The 26,134-nt window shown below is 40.2% G+C and overlaps 2 protein-coding genes across 2 annotated transcripts in view; both read left to right on the plus strand.

The window, feature by feature from the left end:
- Positions 1–16,042, plus strand: part of HFM1 (helicase for meiosis 1) — a 52,203-nt gene extending 36,161 nt beyond the window's left edge. Inside the window, exons 22-32 of the mRNA XM_053391801.1 lie at positions 1,260–1,366; positions 2,302–2,349; positions 2,935–3,032; positions 3,126–3,257; positions 4,450–4,535; positions 6,067–6,150; positions 7,379–7,536; positions 7,618–7,721; positions 8,915–9,065; positions 11,448–11,545; positions 15,527–16,042. Coding sequence (XP_053247776.1) covers positions 1,260–1,366; positions 2,302–2,349; positions 2,935–3,032; positions 3,126–3,257; positions 4,450–4,535; positions 6,067–6,150; positions 7,379–7,536; positions 7,618–7,721; positions 8,915–9,065; positions 11,448–11,545; positions 15,527–15,711 — 1,251 coding nt within the window. The 3' untranslated portion in view covers positions 15,712–16,042. The remainder of the gene's footprint in view (positions 1–1,259; positions 1,367–2,301; positions 2,350–2,934; positions 3,033–3,125; positions 3,258–4,449; positions 4,536–6,066; positions 6,151–7,378; positions 7,537–7,617; positions 7,722–8,914; positions 9,066–11,447; positions 11,546–15,526) is intronic.
- A 592-nt stretch (positions 16,043–16,634) lies between these two features.
- Positions 16,635–22,925, plus strand: LOC128415111 (probable ATP-dependent DNA helicase HFM1). The gene is made up of 7 exons (XM_053390976.1): positions 16,635–16,711; positions 16,847–16,932; positions 17,552–17,797; positions 18,652–18,742; positions 20,546–20,657; positions 21,087–21,226; positions 22,331–22,925. The coding sequence occupies exons 1-7, from the start codon at positions 16,635–16,637 to the stop codon at positions 22,392–22,394; spliced, it is 816 nt and encodes a 271-aa protein (XP_053246951.1). The 3' UTR covers positions 22,395–22,925.
- Positions 22,926–26,134: the final 3,209 nt, after the last annotated feature.

Raw genomic sequence — 26,134 nt, forward strand, 5'->3', positions numbered from 1 at the left:
TGAGGGGGGGAATCTGTTGCAGTCGTGAGCAGAGGATCCATGGTTCCCCTTCCTTCCCTCCTCCGTGGCTCGCTTTGAAACAGCAAAGCGGGAGAAGAGCCGCTGAGTGGGGAGGAGAGAGGGACAGAGAGCCTGCTTCTTTAAAGGAGCAAAGCAGGAGAGGAGAGGAGCCGCTTACACGAGTGTAAGCGGCTCCTGTCCGGTTGGTTCCTTTAAAGCAAATAGGCTCTCTGTCCCTCTCTCCTCCCCACTCAGCTCGCTACATAGCAGCAAAGTTTTTCAGCTCGCTAAGCCGGGGATGAGTGGGGAGGAGGAAGAAAAGCAGAGCCTGCTTGCTTTAAAGGAGCAAAGTGGGACAGGAGAGGAGCCCTCTCCCCTTATACCCCTCTTCTTCATTATTAGCAGCATCCTTCTCCACCCACCCCACGCGTGCTCCTTGTCCCTTGAGTGCTTTTCCTTCCCTCCCCACTTAAAACGTGGTTACAAAGCACGGATCCACATGGATCCTCAGGATTTTTGCATTGGGCTACTCCAAACTCACTGTCAGATCACATGTCTGTGGCCACAGCATGAACCACAAAAATAATACATCCACTGTTTCGTTTAGAATATTTTTTTTCTTGTTTTCCTCCTCTAAAAACTACGTGCGTGTTATGGTCGGGTGCGTGTTATAGAGCGAAAAATATGGTAATATATTTTTCTTTGCTTGTTTACACTGATGTGGTTCTGGCCTAGCCACTGATCACTCCTTGTAGTCTGTACTGTATATGCAAGAAATATATTGTAAAGGGCTGATTTCCTAACCAGCGACTCAGCTACATTAGCAAAGAAACAGCGATTTGAATGCGTTATAAACATGCAACACCAGCTGGTGCAAGAGAGCAGGAAATTATTGTATGTGATTTTCCATAAGGTTTTTTTCCCTTTGCTATAACGATTTAATTTCTGACTTATTTATAGTGGTTTTTTCCCGTGTGTAGATCCATCCCAGGTTTCATACACATGAACAATATACGGTTTACACACTGTGGTTTGCATTTAGCTGTGCAATTGAACATTGAACACAATAATTTAATCCTGGTTTGCAATCCTAGTTTTCAGGGCAACCCCAATCATACTTTTCTGGTTTGATTGTGCTAGCAGTCCTGAAAGGCCTTATGAGGTATCAAAAGTAATACTGCTGTGCTTAAAATATAATTTAAATATTTAGAAAAGGCCAAGATGGGAAAATTTTGAATAAATGAAAGAAACTATTGCAGGTCACATTGATCTCCAGCTGCAATGAATTTTCAGACATCAAGTTAAGAACAAATGAGAAAAAAATACTGAATACTTTGAATAAAGACAAGAACAGGATAAGCATAAGGTACAAGGTGATATGTTCAAAAAATAAAGTTTAATTTTGATTATAGACCACTGTTGCTGTCCTGCACACGGTTACATAGGTTTAAAATCACAATTTCAAATACTACTAATTCTAGTTGCCACAGGAGATGTAAGAAGAAACTACATGTGGTCAACATTTGGCTGGGTGTAGCAACTACTTGTTCTGACAGGTATTACAATCCGCTTGAGAGCACCATGCCAACACCCTTCCTTTGCTGCTACCCCTCACTCATTCTTCAAAGAAATGACAAAACAAGGAAATTACTGAAATTTCGCAATTCTTTGTTTCCCCCTCATGGTGCAAGAAGAACCTTAGTGCATGCTGGAGCGTCAACTGGTGTGTGTGTGTGTAGGGGGGGGGGAGACACACTGAAAGAACTGGACTCAGGCTGTGTGAGTGCTTTTAGTTAGCACTTGTCCAAACCGACAGTTGCTACATCTAATCAACTTTTCTGCCCATGTGTAGGTTCTTCTTAGGTCTAGTGTATGAACTGTTTCTTAAGTTATTCTGATTTCAGCAGAACTTCGTTTACGTGTACTTAAAACTGGCTTCTATAATTAGTGACACAATAAGTGAAATGCAGTCTCGGCAAAGTGGCCTGTCAGGTGCTTGATCATCCCATTGTTTGCTCCAGGCAAGCAGCAATACCAGGAGCATTATAGAACCATTTATGGCTGGTGGGCTGCATTTGGCTTTGTGGATCTCTTAATTCTTCAGGCCTTGTGTAGGTCACTAACTAAAACAAACATGTATATATCATTGCATGTGATCATTCTAGATGTACATTGCTGATAGTTCCTACTGGCTAGAAAGTGTGTCACATTTGAAGCCATTGTTTGTCATTGGACCATTAAGATGGGAGTAAGGTCCCAGTCTTATGGAATGAAAAGTGATATGTTGTGTTTCATATACAGATATCCAATGGAAGGAAAGATAAAAACGAGAGAAATGAAAGTGAATTGGTAAGCATTTAGGCTCTCCTATTTTAAAAGAGAAATAGAGCAGCCACTCGCTGCTACTTAAGACAATGATAAAATTCTAGGTCAATTATTCCTGAAGAATCACTTCTTTTTTATATATAATAATTTTCATTAAATTTTCAATTTTACAATTTAAAATAAACATTTTGCAAACTTTAAAATATCTAATCGCTTCCCCTTTTCGCTATCCATGGTTCATTTTACATATTGTACATACCTGCATATTTTACTATAACCATTTCAATCAGTTTTCCCCTTTTACATCCATCAAAAATTATTTACTTCTTTGAATTTACCTTAATGCTGCCAGCATTTTCAGCTGTATACAGTTATTTTTCATATACTCAATAAATGTTTTCCAGTTTTATTTAAGCGTATGTTCTTCTTGCACTCTTATTCTGTATGTTAAATCTTCAAGTTGTGCATATCCTGTAAAATCACTTCTTAGCTTTCTATATACTCTAGATTTTATCCTGACCTTGATTCCCCCCCCCTTCAGTAGCTGACATGACTGAAATGTTTAAAATCTGTTTTGATAATTTGAATGATTCACTATTTCTTTTGCAGTCTTATTCAGGCGCAGCTAGGATGCATTCCCATACAAGATTTCACATTGACACAAGATATAGGGAAGATTTTCAGAAATGGCATAAGGCTTACAAAATGTATGATAAGAGATCATTTTTACTTTTGGATTATTTAAAAACTGTCTTGCAAGATTCCCCTCCCCTCACCTGTATGTTTGTTGTCTTGTGCAGGGTTGTCTGAATTTCTGGCCTCCCGTCAAAACAACTTTATTGCATTATTAAGCTCTCTGATTTTAGCCAAGTGCTTCAGGTGTAGACTTTGGGAAAACTCACTGTATGTATCTAAACAACTTGAAAAAATTGGTAGGTACTACAGTCAACAAGAAAGTACAATGTATAGTGAACTCAGTTACGATATATAACACCCCACGCCCAATATTTGCTGCTGAGTTCAAAGGGTCATATGGGGAATTTCTGCATCTTAGGTCCCAACCACACTGTATAACTAAAGCAGTATCATTATCACTTTAAACAGCCATGGATTCCTCAAAAGAATAATGGAATTGTATAGAGTTGGAAGGGACCCTGAGGGTCATCTACAGTAGCCTGAGGTCCATGGGAAGAGAGATTCACTGTTAAACCACTCTAAGAACTGGAGCTCTGTGAAGGGAATAGAAGTCTGCTAACAACTTCTTAGAACCCTTAACAAATGACAGTTCCCAGAATTCCATAGCTGGGAGAAGCCATAACTGTTTAAAGTGATACTGCTTTAAATGATGGTGCCTTACTGAGGCTTCTGACACACCTAAGAAATGAGACCTCTTTTTAAAACAGCTGACTCCCAGACATGGGGAGATGCTGCAGCAGTCTCTATTTGTACACAAAAAGCAGCAATTGGAAAAGAAAACCAGAGATGCTTCAATGTATGAACATATGCACTTGAGCGTGCTCACAGCATCTCTTTGGATCCCAGCCTTTGCTTTTGGCTTGAGCGCAATTTGATACTGGCAAGAATTAACACACGCAGAAAGTGGAAAAGGCACATGTAGTAGATTAGGCATCCAATCCTTGGGTGTATGCTCCATTGAGCCCAGTTGGACTTTTGGTAAATATGCACAGGATTTCAGTGTAAGTCAGTCAAGTCAGCCCTTGTTCTAAATAGGCAGAAGTTTGATCTTTACCTCCTATAGCCAGAACTTTGAACTATGACAGGTGCATGCCAGCAACATGGCAAATTGTGACAGAAATTCAGCAATCCATCTCTGTTTCTCATAATCCACCTATAATTGATGGCCATTGCTATAAGGTTTTTGTCTTTAATTTTTACTTCTTGCATAAGTCTGTTCAGAAAATGAAACTTGAAAGAGAATTGTGCCAGTGTTTTGAGATCTATTTGGTGTAACCCTCTTCAAATGTATTTTAAATGCCATTTTATATTTGCTTGCCTTTGGTGAAGATAATGATAATTTATTATTTACTACAGTATTTGTAAGAAAATGCTATTAGTAAAACAAAAAACAAAACAAAAACCAATTAAGACTGCGATTTTCAACAGGTATGACACTGTCAAGTGCAATGATGAGCGCTGGTCTGGTATCCTTTGAAAAAATAGAAGATATAAATGCAAGGGAACTTGAACTGGTATTTATTTTATCATCTGCCTATTTTACAATTTTGTTTAAGTATGTTTAATTGGCAGAAGGGGAAAGCAATAATGACACTGCAGACGGTCAGTGATTGCTTGGATGTAGGTTGGAAAATGAGCTTGGAGCAGAATGAGCAAGACAAGTCATTGTCATATATTTTCTTGCTTCCACTGTACTGTCATTGTTTGTGGTACCAAATACAATCACTTGAATAAAAGACTGGCTGATTATTATTATTATTTTTGTAAGCACGTATAAGGGCCCTGTAGATTGCAGTTACTGGAGGCTAGTGAAAAAGCAGGCTGTTAGGGTATTTTATCCTTCTATCTTTTCCATCAAAATCCAAGGAACCTGCCTCTTCTAAATCAGCGCCTGATGTCAATAACAGACTGAATGAAGGTGAACAATCTGAGACTTAATCAGACACGACAGAGGCACTCTTGATCAGTCAGAAGGCAGATAAAGAAATAACGATTCAACCTGTGTTGGGTGGGGTTACACTTCTCTTGGAGACTCGTAGTTTAAGTATACTCCTGGATTTTGCCCAGGTTTCAATGGTGTCCAAGTATATGTTTGCACAATTATAGCTCATGTGTCAGCTGCATTAATTCCTAGCCATGATGACTGATCCCGGGTTGCATCCTGATTGGACTACTGTAATGTACTGTACATTGGGCTGCATTTGAAAAATGTTTGAAAGTTTCAGCTGGTCTGGACGGCTGCAGCCAGACTGTTGACTACGGCTGCGAACGGAGAGCATGTCGCTCTTTTGTTAGAACAACTTCACTGGCTCCTGGTCCCTTTCCAGGCACAATTCATGACCTATAAAAGCCCCAGATAACTTGGGCCCAGCTTAACTGAAAGTTCATATTTTTCTTTACAAACCAGCCCAGGTGCTAAGCTCTTCAGGTGAGCACCTTCTCTTGGTCCCATCAACTTCAGAGGCACAATTAGTGGTTACACAACAAACAGCCTTTTCTGTGGCTACTGTCTTGTTGTGGAATTCCCTCTCTAGAGAAGTTAGATAGCTCTCTCTTTGTTATCGGTCCCCCGGCATGCTAAGATCTTCCTATTTAAACAGGCCATTGAAAATTATGTGCAGCAGATATTATTACTAGGCTGCTGTCTGAGCTATCAGTATTTTAATGGCTGTTATAAATATGTTTTATTGCATTTTAACTACTTTTCCCTGGTTTGTTTGTATTACTTTTTATAGTGTTTGATACTATAAAATATACTATATATAGTGTTATTTAGTATATGTAAGCTGCCTTCTATCCCAACTTGGGAGAAAGGCAGACAATCAATCAATCAATCAATCAATAATCTAACATTTGTCAGCGAACAGTTTAATTAAAATATCCCAAAATAATGTTTTTACTATTTTGATGCATTATGGGGAAATGGTTAGCGATGATAATATCAGGGGGACAAACTTTCTCAAATCGATGCTATTTTGTATTAGGATGTTTCAAAATCAATGCATACTGAATTAATACGAACTCTTTCTGAAATTAAATTTCCAGATTTTGAATAGGCACCCTCCTTTTGGAAATCAAATTAAAGAATTGGTAGCACACCTTCCAAAATATGAACTTACTGTAGAGCAGGTAAATAGAATGGCCTAATTGCATTTTTGTTCTGCCCTTCACCTCCAAAACAGTTGTATAGAGAAGGTTAAATAAAACTCTGTTCCTAAATTTCACAAAGATCGGTTCGGTTATTTAACTCTCATGACATGTGTAGTGCCCTCAATAATTACAAAGAAGGTCCTCAAGCTAAGAATTCCTAGGTTTACAGTGATTTTGTAGGAATGAAATGTGCTAACTTGGAGAGGAGGAGGAATAAGGAGCCTATAGAGAAGATCTTATAATTATAAATTGGAAAAGTAAACCTAAGACATGTTGATTTTTCTGTAAGATTTTGTCTGCACCGTGGTCCCTGTTTCTTGTAATCTCTCATTTGTTCCATTTTCTGCTTGTGCAGATTTCCTCATATTTGCAGTATACACATAGAAAGGAAACTACAGGGAGAATTAAGAAGCAAAAAATTAGGTGGTAGATCAATATTGGATTAGGCACAATACCTAGCTCAATACAATGGCAGCTTAGGGTAGATAAGTTTCTGGGTAGGACTCTCAGTTTCTCCCACAGCCTATAAACTGTCAAATAATGCCCTCTTGCAGGATTTGGCTGAACATGTGAGGGTTATGTGTAGGGGCAGGGATGCAGAAAGAAGCCCAGGACCCAATATCCTCATGCCAAGGCTCCTCTCTGAACTTTTCATGCTAATTGTGAAGGTCTGAAGGGGGCCACTTCTGGGTTCAACAGAATGCATGTAGAAGCAACTGGGGACCTTGTCTTATCAGGATTCCTGACCAAGTAGAGACTTCTAAGCACATTGTCACATATATAGAGAGAAGCCCTTCTCAAACCTTCATGCTCTGTGTGTAAAAGGCACTGTTTTGAACTAACCATGGTTTGGTGTAGTCTGAACTATGGTTTAGGGAAGAAACTCTGGATCAGAAACAACCTTTTGCAGTTGACTTGTTTCCTTAACCCTAATTAAGACTAAACACAATACTGGATTTGCACTTCACAAAACAAATATTGGTTATCTGAAAGCAGAAGTACAGTAAACGTTTTGCATCTCCTTGTGGCCAACCTGGAGGAGAGGCGAATGGGGTGTGTCAGAGCCAAACGCCGGCGTTTACAACATTAAATCATACTTTAGCAGTATGTTTGAACCCAGCCAATATATACAAAGTAAAACTGTATTTCTACATTTTGAAATAGGTGAAAAAGTAGTATTATTTTTAAAATATGTATCTTTTTCAAGCTAACAAAATACAGTGAAGCCGTAGCTGAAATTCTAGTGACGGTCATATTAAAGAACTTTGAACAGCTACAGACAAAGAGGACTGCCCCAGATTTTCACTATGTGACCTTAATAATAGGAGATAATGATAATCAGGTGGTTTTTAAGCAAAAGATTACGTGAGTATACTCAAATCATTTTAAAACTTTAAAAAATTGCCCATTTGTGCATATTTAATATAGTATATTGATACTTTGCAGGGATTCCGCGTTGCTGAAAATTGGAAATTGGACTAAAAAGGTTGAAGTGAGAAGAGCTGTTAAGTCTGAAGAGCTTAGCATAAATCTAATCAGTTCTGAATATGGTAAGTTAATTTATGTGATGTAAGTCTTAAAACCAATTCTGTTCAAGTAAAACTGCATTCTATTTCTATAATATATTGCAAACTTAATGGATTGGATCCAGACTTAGCTCCCTTGACTTAAAATTGCATAGCTATGCTCTCCTTTTCTATCTGCTGCCCCACTGACTGATGTAACCAGTAGGAAGCAGACCACATTCATTTGACCTGTAGCTCCATTCAGGGGGTGGAACCATGGCTCAGTGGTAAAACACATAAAGGTGTGGGAAGGTAAATTGCAAACGTCATGTTTGCATATTCAAAATCAGCTTCTGATCCAATGTTGTGCTGATTTAAACCTCTATATGATAAAACTCCAAAGCTGTCATGAGAATACTGGATTCAGTTTGTTTCCACCGCCTTAAATACCGCTTTGTGCAAGCTGTTTCAGTGATGTCTGCAGCATTTTCTGCTTGAAAAAGACTGTTCAGCTCACACCATAAATCAGAATTGTTGCAATTTTAGCATCTAACATGCCATATTTTAAAAAGTGAAAATGGACATGACAACTGAAATGGCCACAACTTTATTGATTTCAGATGTAGGGAGCTTTGGCATAGGCATTGGGCATGCATCCCTCTCAGTCCCCTGCTGGGGGTCTGAGGCATGACATGGTGTATTTGGGAAGGTGGATCCCTCGCAAAACACAGGTTTACGCAGCTGGCCCCCTAAATGCTAAGGGAAGCCCTATGGCCTGCTAGCCCTACGCAACTGGCTCTTTGGACAGAGACTTCCCTCCAGACCCCTCTAATGGGGTACCCTGTAATCGCCGCCTCAGGATATGGGGTGGGATGAATCACCACTTCCCTCCCTACCGTAATTGGATGAAAGACTATAGGATTCCGCCCAAGGCCTAAACCGCCAAAAATGGCACGGAGCCACGGAGTGAGTTGAGGGAGGCACCGTGTCTGGCCATGACCGCCGCTCACACGGGAAGGAGGTAAGTGGCCATTATATTTAGATAAAAAATAAGCTGGTGAAGGAAAGACTCTGGAGAGTAACTGTTGGTCTGACATCGGTCTCCTTTGCACTTGGGTCATAGCATTATTTTGGTATTTTAATCTTTAAATTTATTAAGGGAGCAGAATTATATCAATACAGACATATTTGAAAACTCAATAAATCATACATACATACATGTATATTTTCTGCAACAGTTGGACTAGATATCCAGAAAAAATTTAAGGCATTTTATCTTGGACCAAAGAGGTTTGGAAATGAAATGATGAGCGTACATGGAACATTAAAAAGTGAATGTTCATCCAATCAGACTTCCTCAGAAGGATCAGCAACAGCAGAAATCAGTAAAGATAAGTGATAGTTCCGTACTAAATAACAGATCTGAGAGGCAGGGTTGGATACAGTTGCATAGATACTTGCTAGCAAATAATAATAATAATAATAATAATAATAATAATAATAATAATAATAATAATAATAATAATAATAATATCTTTATTGTCATTGCCCCCTCTCGGGGACAACGGAATTACTTGACTGCTCCATAAAAACACTAATTAAAACAATACAGTATAGTACAGCAAGGAAGATTAGATGACTTTCAAAGTCCAGGCTTCCCATTCAGGGCTGAGATCGCTCTGGAGAAGAAGCTGTTCTTAAGACGGCTCGTTCTTGTCTTCATCGTCCTGTATCTCCGTCCCGACGGCAGGAGCTTGAAGAGACAGGGACCAGGATGCGATGGTTCTTTTACTATGTCCAGTGCCTTCCTATGGCACCTTCTGGCATTAATCTGCTCTAAGGTGGAGAGTGGGCAGCCAACAATGCTCTCTGCTGCCTTAACAACTCTGCACAACCCCATCCTGTCCTGGGTAGTACAGCTTCCGTACCACACACATAAGCCATAAGTGAGCACGCTCTCAATGGCACAGTGATAGAAGGCAAGCAGCAGTTTCTGCGGAAGATGGTTTTTCCTTAGAATTCTCAAAAAGTACAGTCTCTGCTGCGCCTTCTTCACAAGCCCTCTTTTGTTGACACTCCAGGACAGATCCTCTTGTAATTCAATGCCCAAAAATCTGAACGTTGTTACCCTCTCCACACAGACCCCGTCAATCAAAAGTGGCTGGACATTGCTCTTCTGTCTCCTGAAGTCCACCACAAGTTCCTTTGTCTTCCTTGGAAATCCCAGTGTAATCTTGCATAATGTGTGAATTGGCTTTAAAATGTTGATTACAAACAAATGAAAGTGCAGCATGCCTTTTCTTGTACAATGGCGCTCCTGCCACAGGAACAAATTCGTCCCACACACCCCATCCCTTACCTGAAGCAGACTCCACTAGATTCCCTAAGGGGGGTGGGCAAGGAGATCACCAAGGATAAGTGACCAATCACTTATCTTGGCAATTGTACCTTGGCAATTTAAGCCTGCTCTGACCCAGGACCAGCCCACCCATGAGGCAAGGTGAAGCAACCACCTCAGGAGGCAGGATCCACAGGGACAACAGATCCTGATGTAGATCTTTATCCCCATCCCCCTTGTTTCTGACACGGGTCTTTACTTACTCCTTCTTCCCTGGTGTGGAGGTGGGTGCCATTTTGTGGTTTGCCTCGGGTGCCAAAATGTCTTGAGCCAGCCCTAGCAAATGGAGGTGGGGGGTACACAGGAAGCCACTGTGTGTAGCAGTTGACATACCCTGGGTTTGCAAGAGGGTGCTTCCCCTTTTATACAATGAATAAACTCACCTGCTTTCACTGTTTAGTTGGCTGTTGATTTGAAGATCTTAGGTTATATTTCAATAAATATAACCACTCCACCAACTCCCAAGTCTTCTTCAGGGATGTTGGGGCAAAGCCCTTATCTGCAGGGACTGATGCCTTGCTCCAAGTTTGCAGGAAACTAGAAACAATTTGGGGGGGCGCAGTGCCTTTTTGATTGCTGCTCAGAGGCTCTGGGATGAGTTGACAAGAAGAAAAGCATCAAAAAAGAAATGTGAAGACCACACTTTAAGCAGGCATTGGGGGGTATATCTGGGGAAGGTTTCTTTTTGTGTATAATTGCCTTTAATCGCTGGATTTTTGTTGTTCTGTTTGTCGCTCCTTAAACGTTTTAAGTGGTATTTTACAATCTTTTGCTTTTAATTATTATAAGCCGAGCCCCATCTTTGTTTTAAGAGGTGGGGTTAAATTGATAAATAAATGAAATAGACTTAAAGTAACATACTTAATGGCACCCCATTTCTGAATGTACTTGTTTGAAAGTACAGCCTGTTAATTTTAAATGGCATTTATTTACAGGCAGTTGGGATTAGGAACAGCTTTTCCAGTGAAAGGCTCAATCACTGCAGTGGGACATTTATTGCCACTGCGTTGCGATAAATAGAATATTCATGCTCTATGGCTTTTATAGCTTTTCTTCAATGACATTAAACTTTAAAATAGTATAGGAGCAAATATTAAGGGTAGACTCACAATTCACTTTAAGTGATAGCAAACATGCAATATAGGTTAACTACCTCTGGAATTGCCTACCCTCTTAGGCAATTGACTGACAGGACAACCGACAATTGTCCATGATAAGTACATAACAACTGTTCTACATGTTCACGTTTTCAAATTATGTCTAATATCACTTGGATAATGTATGCTCTCAAAATCAACCAAGTTCCACCCCACTGCCATATGTCACCTAATGAACAACATAATCAATATTTTAAAATAGGTATTTATTACTTTAGGAGGCCCTCGTAGCCAAGGGAACCTCAGCATGAAGGATGGGAATAGGAAATGCAACCATCACTGCAAAAATAAGGAAATATGTGGACATGACTGCTGTAAGTTTCATCCATTTTTTGGCGACCTTTACCTGCGAAAGGGAGGAGGATCCAGCCTTTGATGTGAGCATTGAAATGTGCACTGCTCTGCACACATCTGAACACTTTTATGAGCCTAGAACGTGGGTTTGCTGGAGATAATATCACATGTGGGGCTGCACACACAGGAAAGAATGTGGAGATTGTCTCACAAGTTCTTCTAGAACAAACGTCACTGCAAAACAAGGGATGAGGGTACAATGGATATGACATCATATGCAATTTATACTGCTTTTATAAAATGAATAACATTTTTTTTACAAAATATATGCCTTTGGTTTTTTAAAAACATAAATATATATTAGAGTGATATTTATAGAGGAATTCCGGGTTAGCGCCATAAGCGAATGGCGGAGTTCCTCCGACCGGAGGAACTGGCTCCGTGGAAACTGGGTCTACCCGCCGCGGCGAAGGTGGGGACCCGCTAGAAATCCCAGGTGGAAGAAGCCTGGGAACGTGGGGTTCGGCAGAGCACCAGAAGCGCCTCCCCTACTCACGGTGAACCCCATTTTGGGGCTCCGGAACGAAGTAGGGTGAGCGGCGCGGTGCTGCGAACGGACTGCTATTTTCACGGAGGGAAGCCGCATTGCCATTGTCGGAGAGCGCTGACTTTTTCCTGTCGACAATTGGACTCTAAATAAGTACCCGTGAGTAGAAACGGAAAATTGGATCAAGAAATATCCTAATTTGGCACCGAAGCGGGAAGGTTCAAAACAGGAAGTCCCCCTCCCGCTTTTTGTAAATAGACTGAAGCAAAAACCTTGTAGGCTAATAGCCTGGAAAGCTGCTTTACAAAGGTCGAAATTTCCTTCATTTATAACTACTAAAACCCCCTTGGAAGCAGGAGAAAAGGGGGGGGGAATTTAACTGTTCAAGCCTGCAGGAGAGGGAGTAAAGGAAAATAAGTTTCCACCGTCTCAACCCTGGGAACGGGGTGTCAGAGGCAGAAATTATCGGAGACGTCCATTGACTGTGAATGGAACATTTTGACAGATAGCAAAAAAAGGGGGGGAAGGAGAAACAAATTGATTTCAATGTTGCCTTTTGCATTTTAAAGAAACAAAATATTTGAAAATTGAAAGTAACTTTCTTTTGTTGGACATGCTTTAAAAAGATGGACACAAATAGAAATGGTATCCTCTAGAGGGAGCTTGTCAAATTGTTGCTGCAGTTTACTTGGGGACTTCACAGTTGTGAGATTAACATCGTGGGACCAGACTGTGACCTTGAATAAAAATGTGTTTGGAAGAAGTCCTGGTGCTTGCTTTTTGCAAGACAAGTGCTTTGTTGGAGCAGCTGCATGAGAAGGTGGATTTGATGAATGAGAAGTTGGATTTGATGACTGTTGTAATCAGTGAATGTGGACAAATAGGGAATACTGACATAGAAATTATAAAGGGACCAATTCAGGAAACTGGTTCGACTGGGCAAATGCAAGGGCAGATAATAATGGAGGAAGTTACGGTGGTACCTCAAGCAATACAAATGGAGAGACCCGAGGCCCTGCAGGAGTATAAGCCGCTGTTTTGGAAGAATGATCTTGGAATGGGCCAGAGGGAGTCTGGAGCTGAGGAGGCTCTTAACTTTGGAGAGATTTTGAAATATGCTGTTAAAGATCTTCTGGATTATATTGATGGTTGTGGGGAGTGGGACAGTGGGGAATGGGTGGGTCTGATGAGGGGAGATGGAGATAAGTATGGGCGGAAATCCCCAGGAGACCTACTCCTCAATGAGAAAGGAAAGAAACTAAGAAAGAGACCAACAAAAGACAAGGAAAAGTGCAAATATAAACAGGAAGAAGAAGATCTGCAGAAGGGGCATGGAAGAGATTTAAGGGCCTCGGACTACCAGGTTGATGGACTAGATGGAATGGATAGTAAGGACTGACATAACCCGAGACCAGGAAGAAGGGACGTTGGATGAAAATTGGAAGAGTCTATAAAGAAAAATTCTTATTTTGGGAATCAGTGTAAAATTAATTAATATTAGGGAGAATGTTGGAACGAAATTGGCTAGCTTTAGTAGAAATGATATAAGGAGTTATGTATAAATAAGCATTAAGTTTTTAAGTTCTTAAGTTTTAAGGTATTTTAGGATAAGATAAGGTTAGATAAAGCAAGCCAAATTGAATAACAGAATATGGTGAAAGATGGATAGGATGTATAAATCATTGAATGTTAGAATGATGTTGGAATGAAATTAACTGGTTTTAGCAGTAATGCTACAAAGGAGTATGCAAAAATGGATTGTTAACAGGTAAGAATGTAAAGTTATAATATATCAAGATAAAGGATTAAGATAAAAACAAAGATTTGCTGAATTAACTAATTGAACTGGAATATAAAAAAGGGAGGTGTGAGGAGGTCAGGGAAACAAGTAAATGAAAGATAAGATATGGAAAGATGGATTTGTTTTTAATTGTTTTTATTTTTCTGTATTATGTATTTTTTGTTGCTTTTTTCTTTTTTCCCTTATTTTTGTAATTTTTTCTGAAACTTTAATAAATATCATTTAAAAAAAATAGAGTGATATTTATAGGGACTTCTGGAGAGTCGTTTCTCTTCTTCTTATCCCAGCATGAGATATTCTGTGGTGGGGGTGAGGCTGTGTTGCTGACCCCCAATGCCGCGCATCACTGCGATTTATCAAGAGTGGGAAGGACAAGACTGGGAACCTGGCGTGGTGCAGGTGCAGCGGCAGAGCCAATCTGATGCTCCCACTGCTGCAACCCGCCACTGAGGCAACACTGTGCTGAGCTTCCACTGCCTTACCTTCCCCCTCTTGGTAAACTGCCGCAATGCATGGCATTGAGAAGGCAGGTCTGAAATGCAGCCAGCCGCTACTGCCTAGCACTCAAAAGATCACTTGGTGAATTACTTCACCTTCGCTGCTGGGATTAAATTCACCGCAGAGCAGTCACAAAATCAAGAGCTGTCAACTGCCTACTGGGATAAAGAGCAGGAGGGCTCCTTTGTATCTTCAAGAAGCACTTCGGGACACATTCCTTTCCCATGGCTTCTGTAATTTGCTGTGACTTCTATGTTGGCACCATATATAGAGGAGAGCAGGATCCCAGCAGCGAGGCCCACCCGCAATCAACATTTAGCCACAAGACTGTCTATACATCCTGTCCCCAAACTAGCCCTCTGTAGATGTTTTGGACTACAGAATAAAGACATTAATGTGCGACCATTGCAGAATGGTGATAATTCCTTAGATTGGATAATGCAGGTTTACTTAACCGGAAAGAAATAGGTTTCTTGACAAATGTATAGGTCCAAGTGGCACATTTCCGTAATTAATGGTTTACTGTAGCCATGCTGAGTTGGGTTGTTTTGCACCCGGCTTCCCACTTACACATGGGAGAAAGAAACAAAGATCCCTGGCTTAGCATTACACAGTAGCAGGTGGAGCACTGCTGCACACCAGGATGCTATGGGGGGGGGGGCTCTGAAGACCCTAGTGAAACCAATATGGTACTCCTATCAGTGCCTCCTTAGTCCACCTGTGCAGCCCTGACCTCACCGCCATTCAGTGTTTCCATCTCTACAGGTAACATAGATTTTGGTATTCAAAGACTATTAGCCAAATAAAAAATATGGGATGTACATTTACAGGAAACTTGGCTGTGAAATTACACAAGGGCACAACATGATTTACGAATGGCTTCCTGATACAGAAAATGCAGCAGAACATGTCTGTATTTTTAGGACAAGCCTTTGTGGTCTAAGCTACTACCTCTGAAGTGCCTGAGATGAAACAAATGCAACTTTGCTCTTTAGAAAGAGAGAAAGGTTCAGTCTTGGTTGTTCAGATGCAGAATTACCAAAGAATATTTTTGTAACTTACCATGTTGTGTTCCTAACATTGTATGGCATAAATATTTTAATTGAATGCAAATAGAAAGTAGACACAAAACATGTAGACTTATCTTTTTTCAAGGTAAAATTGGAGTTTCACAGAAATATGAGATGAGGAAAGATTCAAAGTTTTCTTCATATCTTGCTGATTTGAGGAACAGAAACACAGAATCTGCCATTCCCCCAGCCAAACGATTAAAGGTGCACAGATGCGGAAATACTTTTGCTTTCACTTTGTTAACAGAATGTCTGTCTATTTCCAGTTAACATTTTTATTAGTAATATGGTTACTGCTGTCAAACATTTGCTATGAAATTGGCAGAGAGGAAAAGCTATATGCATTGATTAAGAAGGTGCCCAGAAAAGATGAAAGACAACTTTGATAATGGGAATTATCCCAGCAAACATCTTTGAAAGTAACTTTTATTGTAAATAGCAGTAAGACCTATTTTCTAGTAAGTTTTCTCAGATAATTTGTAATCATTGGGATATATTTCCATGCAAAATTGATTTAGGATCAGGCTGTAAAACTGGAATAATTATTCATCATGGAACAGCTTAAAGATTGGAATGCAAGTGTCACACATTGTTTGGCTGCCTGATTTGCAAATAAAGACGGTACACAATATATCTGTGTTAACATACTTTTATTGGAACTCGGTAGAATTAAAACTTGGACAGAGTGAAGACTTTTCGACCATATGTTAGCAACTTCAGGATGATTCCCACCACCTTTCTTCAGGTTTCAAAGCTGAATAGTTCTACCACTGTAGGACTGCCATTCATTCATCCTCCTTTGCAGAGTTACACATAGGAATGAGGAATTGCTCTTCCCTTCCTTGCAGGAGAATGACTTGGACAATTGATAACAGGGAATGAAATATGGTTAACAAACTATAGATTACAGCCAGCCCGGGCTTGTTGACATGCTTGCATAGTTCCAAGCTTCTGCTGACTAAATTTGTTCATTTAATTCGTTTTCTCCCCTAAAAAAATTATACACCTTCTCAACCATATAAAAAACACCTCTCATAAAGTGGGGAAAAATAATGTTGTTCATATATGACTTTCCTATTCCTGACAAGGTGTCAGAAGTATTCATTTTCTAGGTTTATTTGTACATACATAAACCAAACCCATGCTATCATATATGTCCATTGTAATGATCTCTCCCTGTATTTTAGATGCAGATGCCAAATAAATCTCAAAATGTGGATCTTAAACAATTTGCTTATACTCCTAAATCTTTGCTTCCAAGATTGCCAAGGTACTGTACTGCCATAAAAATAGTCTGTCACCCAGTTTACTTGTTCATTTTAATATCAACAAACACAATGTATATTTACTATATAAATAAGATTTAATTTACACCTTTCTTGTGATTTTGCCTGCTTTTATAAAGGTATGTACAACCTTCAGGGTCCCCGTTGCTAGAAGAAAGGAATGATCCTGCTCTCCAGGAAAGTGCCAATGGTTCCAAAGAGGCTGGTAAGTTGCAAATGGATTCTAGGATTCAATCCAATGAAAGTTAAGCGTTTTAAAATACCAGAGGTTTCAAATGGAGAAATTATTTCAGTTGCAATCAATGTGACTTAAATGTCTTACCTTTGGCTGAAACGTCTCTGTTTTGTTTTGCTTTTCATTTTCTGACAACTTGAGATTTCCTTGTAGCTTTTTCTTTTCTATGGGTGACATTCAGGTCATATTGGGATATATTTGTCCTGGTTGTCAATTGGCTCCTAGCTCATTCTTGCTTTTGTAGATTTCTGAGACTAAATGATATATTTGATTATGGTAGAACTCTCTTGATTTCAAAGTCAGTCTCTTGATCATCTTTATTTTTGAAGTTTTGAATTTTTAGGATCAGTAGTTGGCAATAATTTTTGCAGCCTGTGTAATCCAAATGCAGTTAGAATATATTTTATAATGAGTATGGGATTAAGCAGCTCAGACCTAAAAAACATTCCTATTGCTGTGTACCTATTCCCTAAAATAGTGTTGACACATGCCTTCTTGTATAAATTTAACAAATTCTCTAGCTTTTTTTATCCCTTTGTGAGAAATCATTTTACTCTTTCACCTGTATTTTTATAATGCTCAATTATAGGTTTCGTTGTAAGCAAGCAACCGGCAAGTTGGAATGAAAAGAGCTGTTGGACAATGCCTTCACGTGAAAATTTCAAAGAATCTTCAATAAATAATAACTTGACTGATGCAGATAAAAGCAGCTCTTTGTTTTCAGAACCTTTCAATGTAAACTTTGAGTTAGATGAGATTTGGGGCGATTACGATGACAATAGCCTTGTGGACGCCAGCACATTTTGTACTGATATGGAGAAAACTAAGACTTCAGGTAAAGCAGCTGCATGTAACATACAGTTATGTATAAAATAACTGTTATCACTACATGCGTAGAATTCATATCATTGGCATCTGGGGGGGGGGGAAGTATCCAAGCCCACCCATGCTATACAAAAGATACAAAGGGGTGCCAACTGGCTTTTGTTGGGGGGGGGAGAGAAAGAAAAGTGCAGAACGTAGCTTTTGAAAGGTACCATAATTTGCTCGTGATATTCAAGATGAATATCAGAAGTTCAGCTGTAGTCTGTATGACACTATAATAAATGCATGGGGGAGAGGTAAATTGATGCCAATTCCAAAGCTCTGTTGGCTTATGCCAGCCAGGGTAGGAGATGATGGGGAGCAGACTTACTTTTCTTCCCTGCACAGTTTTTGACACTCATCTATTCATTCCAATAGGAAGGAAATTTAGTTTTGCTAGTTCCAGATTGATGGCAAGGGGAGGGCTGGCTCAAGGGTTTCTCTGAACCCAGTGGATCCAAGCTCCCCTCTTGAATTAGGTCCATATCAGGACTTGATGCTGGCCTCTGCAAGAAGCATCAGTGGTTGATCGCTCGTTGAGATATCCACGAGTGTTATTTCAGTGGAGTGGCAGTCGGACTCCAGTATATGGGGTTTGGGGTTGCTTTGCCAGTTGCTAGTAATGCTTCCTCTTTTCATCTCTTGAATTTTTAGATAAAGATCCATGGGAAATTGGCCCCATTTTGTTTGCAAAATATAACTGGAGAAGCAGCTTTGTATATATGATTAATTTGCTTTTGTTTGGAGTAGTAAAACCTTAAGATAGTGCTTCAGTTACGTTTGCTTTCCACTTGAAAGTTGTTTTGGGTTGTTTTTATGTTTTAGAATCTTCTCATCTGGGATCTATAAATACATGCTTCCAGAACACCCGGAACCAAACTGCACAAAGCAAATCTCCTGGTGCACTTTTAAAAAGGTACGTGTAAGCCGGTGCCAATAGTGCATACATACAATCCAGTAGCAGCTGGCAGGGCAAAGTGGCATTGCTTACCTGGCTAAGAGAGGCAGGTTGGCGCCATCCAGGTGCAGTGGCGGAGCCAATCGTAATATATTTATCATTGCCTGCAAACTGTTAGAAGAATTTTAGATTGAGGGCACTAAAATGGAAAACCCTGACCTGAATAATGAGGAAACACATTTTTATTGATTCGGAAAACTTTGCAAAGTGATGCTGTGCAATAGTTTCTTACGTAATCTAGCTGTGTCTGTATAGTATGTTTCTTCTGTTTTCTCAAATACATAGGACTGCTCTATACATTTTTTTACTCCTTCTTGCTCCTAGTAAAAAGTCCTAACAGGGTAAAGCCTTTTAAGATTTGGGAAAGCCCAGATCCTAACAAGTGGGTATGCCTTGTTTAAATCTACCTGATTCTGGAGAGATGGAAATGGACTCTGCAATGTGCGGAGTTCAATGATGGGAATGCTTTTAAATAGCAGTATATTATGCTGTTAAACCTGTGTCTTCAATGAAGAGAACACCAGCAGTCTTCACTCCAAACACAGCCCAAAGGGGAACAATTTGCTGACCTCCCTGAGGACAAAGACATGTTTCTGGGCTCTTGATCCTTAGACTGCAATTAAAATCAGCGATTCAGAGAGGAATCTGAATCCTGTTCTGCATTGGTGTGCCAGCTGCTCAAGGCTTCTCATTTGCCTGCATGCCTTCATTTGAAATGGACTCTACTGGAGGGCACTTAACAGTGTGAGGCTTGCCCTTAGTGGAGCAATGATGTGCTGGGTAGGACTGGTACTGGTTTTGGATGCTCTGCTTCTGTCTCTATTTGCGCCCTTCTGTACAGCTGTCTAACCAAAGATACTCCTCAGGCCAATCTTTTGCCAACTCCACCAGATGTTCTGGACTGATCTTACAAGGCCTGGCTCAGGATTGCTCCCATCTGGGAGGGCTTTCTGTTTAAGCCCTTCGCCAGCAGCCTGGCATATGGGTGAGAGTATTCAAAACACCTCAAGTAGGCCCAGTGAGTGCCAGTTCCCACAGTCACTTAAGGGGACTGCTGGTCATTGAGATTTGTTACCTAAGCCCAGAATATGTGAATATGTGAGGAAAATGCCTTTCAGAACCAAACATTCCTAGAGCACGGACACCATTCTATATCAGGGGTGGCTAACCTGTGACCTTCCAGATATTGCTGGGCTACAGCTCCCACCATCCCTGACCAATGGCCATGGTGGCTGGGCCTAGCAACACCTGAAGGGTTGGCCACAGGTTAGCCACCCCTGTTGTAGAGGATAATTGCTATGGAAAAGGGTGTGTGGGTGTGGAACATTTCTGTACAGCTAGTTCTGTTCTTTAGAGAAAGATTCGGCATGCAAGTGTCCAGAGAGACATGAGAGGTACTTTTACAGGGCAACACATGGAACCTACTATGTAGGTTGCCCGGTCAACAGTGGTCTTACATTTATCTATTTCGGCTGAGCTGAGGACCAGCACATGCTGTTGTAGTCCATGAAAGCTGTATCTTCTCAGTGATCTGGGGCTCTTATAAATAAGCTAAATATGGGTAAATATAAAAAGAATGTCTATGTTTTCTACATCTGCCCAAAATATGAATATTTTCTATGCTAAAAATAAAAGTGCCTTAAAAGGATGGCATGACTGATTTTACCAGTGTCTTGCCACACTTTTAAACTATATAAACTCTCGTTTTCTGGTTTCATTTCCAAACATTTAATTTTGCTTTGGGTTCTTTTTCTTTTTTAGTTTTTCCATATTTAAAGAGAAACCTGATATCTGCCTGCCAAAATCCACCTCTCCGTCATTAACTCCACCATCAAGTGTGAAACCACTTGCTGAATATGGCAATAAAAATATTGTAAGTGAAAGTAGATATCTGATCATCTTGCTTTCAAATTATCTGCTCATTGTATGTATGTTGACATGCATATTTTTGTGTGTGTGTGCTCAAAATGTTTTTCCTAGAGTAGCAAAACATCTCAGACCACCCTGGCTTTGACCCACATTTGTACAGAGCAATATTCCAGATCAGTTTATCATGCTTCCAACAGACTAATGATTGTTGCTTGGAATCACTTATTTGCTAGCACAAACACATTGTGACTTAAACCTAATCTTATATAGTCTTAAAAACTGTGCTTGTAAATTCTTTAACCTGGCATTCTGAATAATACCCACAATAGGACAATAAAATGTAGGTGATATTCCTTGTGTAAATTACACTTTTGGAATGATAGGGCCACTCGCTTTGAAATCCACATTTCTTCTTGTGATTTTTGCATTACAGTTTGGCTTTCGAGAAGAATATAATCTCCCACAAAAACCGAAACCTGTACGGTTGATTACAACCTCAGGTTCTTGCCAAGTTACTGGAAAGGAGGACTTTCTTATCAGTAAGAAGAAAATGACAGAAGAGGCTGACCGCAGGTAATGAAAATTATTTGTGAAGGTACTGTCTGAGCTCGGTCTGCATAATTGTATCTAGATAGATATTTCAGAAAGGTCATAAGATTGCAAGTAACTTTCTTGAGCTTTCTATGCAAATAATTGTATTGCGTGGACAGGCGGAGTCCCCAGATCCCCCGCGGTCCCCCCGTCATGCGGAATAACGACTCGAGACAACGTGCTATGGGATTAAATTGGCCACAACTTTATTGAATTTCAAATGTGGGTAGACCTTGGCTCAGGCATTGGGCGTTCTCCCTCCCCAGTCCCCAGCCGGGGATCTAGGGAGCATCAGGGTTTTTCAGTGTGTGTGTGGGGGATGGGCCGGCTCTGGAGAACATATGTTCAAGCAGAGACAGCCGCCCCCGTTACGCCGCCGCCGCAGGGGAGAGCAATGACAACCTTTCGGCGCACGGCCAAAGCCTCCCTTCAGAAACCCCTTTAACGGGGAACCCTGGTATCGCCGCCGCAAAGAGGAAGATGGACTAAAGGATTCCGCCCAAGGCCTGATACTGCCAAAGTTGTGACGTTTTGCTACGGGAAAGGCGAAACCTGCCAATGCAGGGAAATTCCTTTCCGGCCCTTTAACAGCGACCTTACGTAGCAGCGCCCGCATACCTGTGAAGAAAAGTTAACCTGCGAAACCTGTGAAGAAAAGTTAACCTGCAAAATAAGGCATTAACTGAGGGTGGGTAGGGTGGGAGAAGCTCTGGAGCCAAGTGAGGATTCCCAGGTAAGATCCTCCCTCTATTGTGTGGGCAGGTAATCCCTCCCCTACCTGGACTGGTCTCCTTGGCAACGCTTCCCCCAGGTGGGATTGGGCAAATGACTGAGGTAGGCGGAGACCTCCAGGTACCCCACCTGAGGGAAGGCAAGGCCAAGCCTAAGCTATTGGAGCCGCTCGAGATCCAGGGGCTGCACGCGTCCACGCAAAGGGCGCCCCCCGTTTTTAAGCGGGGAGCGGTCATTCTAACACAACAGTTTGGTTTAATAGCACTATATATTGTGCTGCAGATAAAATAATCTGATCTTACAAGGTTTGGTATAGTAAACCGAAATGTTTCTTGGGTGCTTTCTTTTTACTAGGCAACAGCTTTCTGATGATGACGAAATTAAGCTTTACCTTGGAATATTTGATGGCATTTTCTAACACCAGTAAACAAAAGTACATTGCTGGTGATGAAGCATAAGCACTCATTTTGAGGATGAGATCTTCAAATACCCAGTCTGGATTTTCTACTTTTGATGTATAGCAGTTCATTAATAGTCAGTTTTGCTACATACAGTAATGACCAGAATACTATACGGTTTGCTTGCAGTATTTAATGTACAATGCATCTTTAATAGTTATTTAAATAACTTTGTTTACATGAGGTTTCTGTTCATAATATTGTAGAAGATAAAGCCCTTTGCAAGACTTTTATTAAAGGGGATTGTTTTTGAGCCAAGCTATTTGTTTTGTTTCAAATTATACCCAGTCTTATTCTTGGAAATATGATTATCCGTATAATATGCATTTCCTAGGTAAATACATTTGTGAACAATGCCTGTGTTATCTCTGGAAAAAATATCTTCTTGGTAGGATTTTTTTTATTGGGCAGTTATTCGCATTAAACTGATTTTATAATGACTATACATTATGTGAAACAATGCGTTTTTAAAATAAAATGGAATAAAGTTAGTTTGCAACCTCTGTTTTCTTTTAAGTACTATAATCAGAATCTGTCCGTTCAGTGGATAGAAGGCATTTCAGTTCACAGAAAAAGTCTTCTAAGAGCAAAAGGGATCTTTCAGTGAGCAAAGCTCTCCTTCTGCGTGTAGAACAGAGCCTTTGGATTCAACCAAATGTTTTTGCCTTCCGAGAGCTCTGCAGAAATTGGGTCCAGGTTTCCAAAAGAAATTTCACCACGTAGAACTGGGTTCAGTAAACTGACAAGGCTAAATATAGAATCACAGGATTGTTGAGTTGGAAGAGTTCCTGATGCTCATCTATCTAGTACAACCCCATGCAATGCAGGAATATCAACTCAAGTATCCATGGCAGATAGCCATCCAACATTTGCTTTAAAACCTCCAATGAATGAGACCCCACCACCTTTCAAGGGAGTCCATTCCACTATCAAACAGCTCTTACCATCAAAAAGTTCATCCTGATGTTGAGTTGAAATCCCCTTTCTTGTAACTTCAGCCCATTGGTTTGGGTCCTACCCTTTGGATCAGGAGAAAACAAACTTAGATGTAGACAGATCTTATGGGTGCACCTGGAGGCTTTTTCCGCTCCTCCTTCTGGTAGCATTTCCATGCATTCCCAAGTTTGAGGGCTGCCTTGAGCAGCATTCTGTGACAGCAAAAAGTTGGTATTGAGGGGCGAATCTGCTATAAACATAACACTTTTGGGTGCACATATGAGGCTCTCTAGACCCCAGCCATTAGATAGAAACATCTCCTTATGTCACCATTGTTTATTTATAAAATTGGTACAATGCAGCATTACAGGAAACTACAGAAATTATTCTGTGGTAGTTTTATAAGTGGACCAAAGAAAAGTGGCTGAAGTCTTACATTATGTCACTGCTAAGAGTGTGTTAATAAATATGTGATGGCCATTCCCTGACACTTACAAATGTATTGCTGTTACATGTTCAGACATGTTTATATGGCCATAAGGTCTATAAACAACCCTTTTGGAAAAAAACACCAGAATTTTCAAGGTCGCAAAAAGTCCACTTTTTTTTGCCAAGGCAAATGATATAGCCAAGGAAACAAGATAGACATTTTCCCTTGGGTCTGTCAATATATATAAATTTACCTTAAATTGCAAGTTAGACTTAAATGCATGTTTTTTCTCCCCAATTGTCCTAGGTAGGAATTGTAGCATGTGGATTGTTTTCCTTTCCTTCTTTTGTGGAAACCATTGGCCCTGGTCCCAGGAGTGGCTTATAAAATCGCTTGCAACATATCAGGTTTTGTCCCACCATTGCGGAAACTATTGACCAATTCAAAATACATTTGAGCAGCCTAGTGACCCACTGTTCTGATTATTTGTATACTCCGAATTTTGTAACAACCATCAGTGACTGTCTGGGCCCAAGATAAAATGAAAGGACTACAATCTCCATATTCTACAAGAGTTTGAATTAGTTTCTTTTTATTATTATTTCTGATAACATCTTGGAGGGGGAAAAGTTATTATCCGAGTTACTTTCTCTTTCCTCTTAAATTAAATCTTGCCCAAGGAGAGGATTAGTAGTTATTAATGTTTTTATTTCACTCTTAAAAGTGATTAATTTTCAAAAGATAAATTCAAAGTTTCTTCTTATAACATTGTCTCCTTGTCTAATATTCCCTTCATTTTTCATATGCCGCTCATCAATAATCTGTCCTGCATACTTTGGGGAATAGCTTCAGTTCTTTTTACAATATATTTCCACTGTTCTTTTGATTTTAAGAGACTTTAATTTCCATTTTTAGCCACAGACTAAGGGCACAATCCACCAGGAAGTTTATTCTCCCAGCTGGGGTCTGAATAGAAAAATTTCTGGTGAATTGTGTCCAAAGATGCCCAACACTTCAAAGAATCATTTTGAATTATTTTTGCCTTGCTCATAAGTTGCTCACAGTAAATCAGCATCATATACCGTACTTATTTATTGTTGATATTTTCACACTTTCAGAAGAAGAGTTTCATCAGGCAGAAGTTCTTTTAGTAGCACAGAATCTCTAAGGCACACCCCCCCCCCACAGTAAAAAGATGGGTTTTCCCTCCATTAGCTTACCTGATTTGTCATTTTTGTTTTGCATAATTTATTCATGGCAGTTTTATGTTTCTTTTAAAGTCTAATTTCCCTTTCATAAAATTGGTTTGAAAATTTTAATAGAAGCAAAAATATTCTGAAGTCTTTTTTCAAAGGAAGTTTTTATATTTACATCCACTGTTTTTCCCCCAATTGCTTGCCTTTCTGGTTTTGAAGTAATTGTGATACCTGATCAAGATCAAAGGTGATAAAATACCCCATTAGCATGGCTCCCTCAAAGTATTTAGTTTATACTGACATGCAGTGCATTCCACAGAAACTGCTCCCATAAAATACCCTTTGAAATTCATAAGGCCATTTCTGCACACTCAGTTTCCACAAGTCTGGCACCGAAGACAACACTGCGGAAGAGATGTTATTTTTCAATAAAGCCATGTGGCCCAGGTAGACCACCTCCTGGGACCAGGCTGACACTGAGACTGCTGTTGGTTGGTTTGTGTGTGCATGCAGAGTACATAGATTGGTTCACACTGTAATGCATGTCATGGCTGCCAATACTTGCTCTCTCATTGTGACCATGTGGGGAGCTGATGTGGGCAGACAATCTTCTGTTGTACTGGCACAAGGAGTGCATCTTTTTCTGTTCCAGTGGTCTGTTCTGTTATTCTCCAGCCTAGTATATTAGGGTAAAGTGGGCATAAAAATATGCTTCTATTACTGAAAGTAATATTCCAAATTGCCTTATACCGTATTGGCCCGAATATAAGCCACACCCAAATATAAGCCGCACCTTTAAAATTGAAGGGGAGGGGGAAGAAAAAATACCTGAATATAAGCTGCTCCCTTCCTCACTGCTCCTGGCTGCAGAAGGGGGGGGGGAGGTGCACTGCATTGCTGGTGGCCTTTCCCCTTCCTTGCTCTCTCCCTTTTTGCTCTCTCCAGTCCTACGTAGAGCACATTGTGGCAGTCAACCCTTGAGATGATAAAGGCATAAATTATGGCTTGTAAGTATGAAATCAGGCCCTCACTGGGTCTTAAAAAGACCTAGGACTCAGCTATACGACTGCAAATAAAACATTTTGTTTTATTTGTTGTAAAGTGCAATATACAAATCTGACACTAGATGGCGAAAGTG

This window comes from Podarcis raffonei, chromosome 6, assembly GCF_027172205.1.
Source record: "Podarcis raffonei isolate rPodRaf1 chromosome 6, rPodRaf1.pri, whole genome shotgun sequence".
NCBI lineage: Eukaryota > Metazoa > Chordata > Lepidosauria > Squamata > Lacertidae > Podarcis > Podarcis raffonei.

What these genes read in the sequence shown, in the direction of transcription:
- LOC128415111 (XM_053390976.1), top strand. Translation starts at nt 16,635, where the DNA reads ATGCCAAATAAATCTCAAAATGTGGATCTTAAACAATTTGCTTATACT. An exon ending in CAATGGTTCCAAAGAGGCTG is followed by an intron (nt 16,933 to 17,551) that starts GTAAGTTGCAAA and finishes GCTCAATTATAG; the next exon opens with GTTTCGTTGTAAGCAAGCAA. An exon ending in ACAGAAGAGGCTGACCGCAG is followed by an intron (nt 21,227 to 22,330) that starts GTAATGAAAATT and finishes TCTTTTTACTAG; the next exon opens with GCAACAGCTTTCTGATGATG.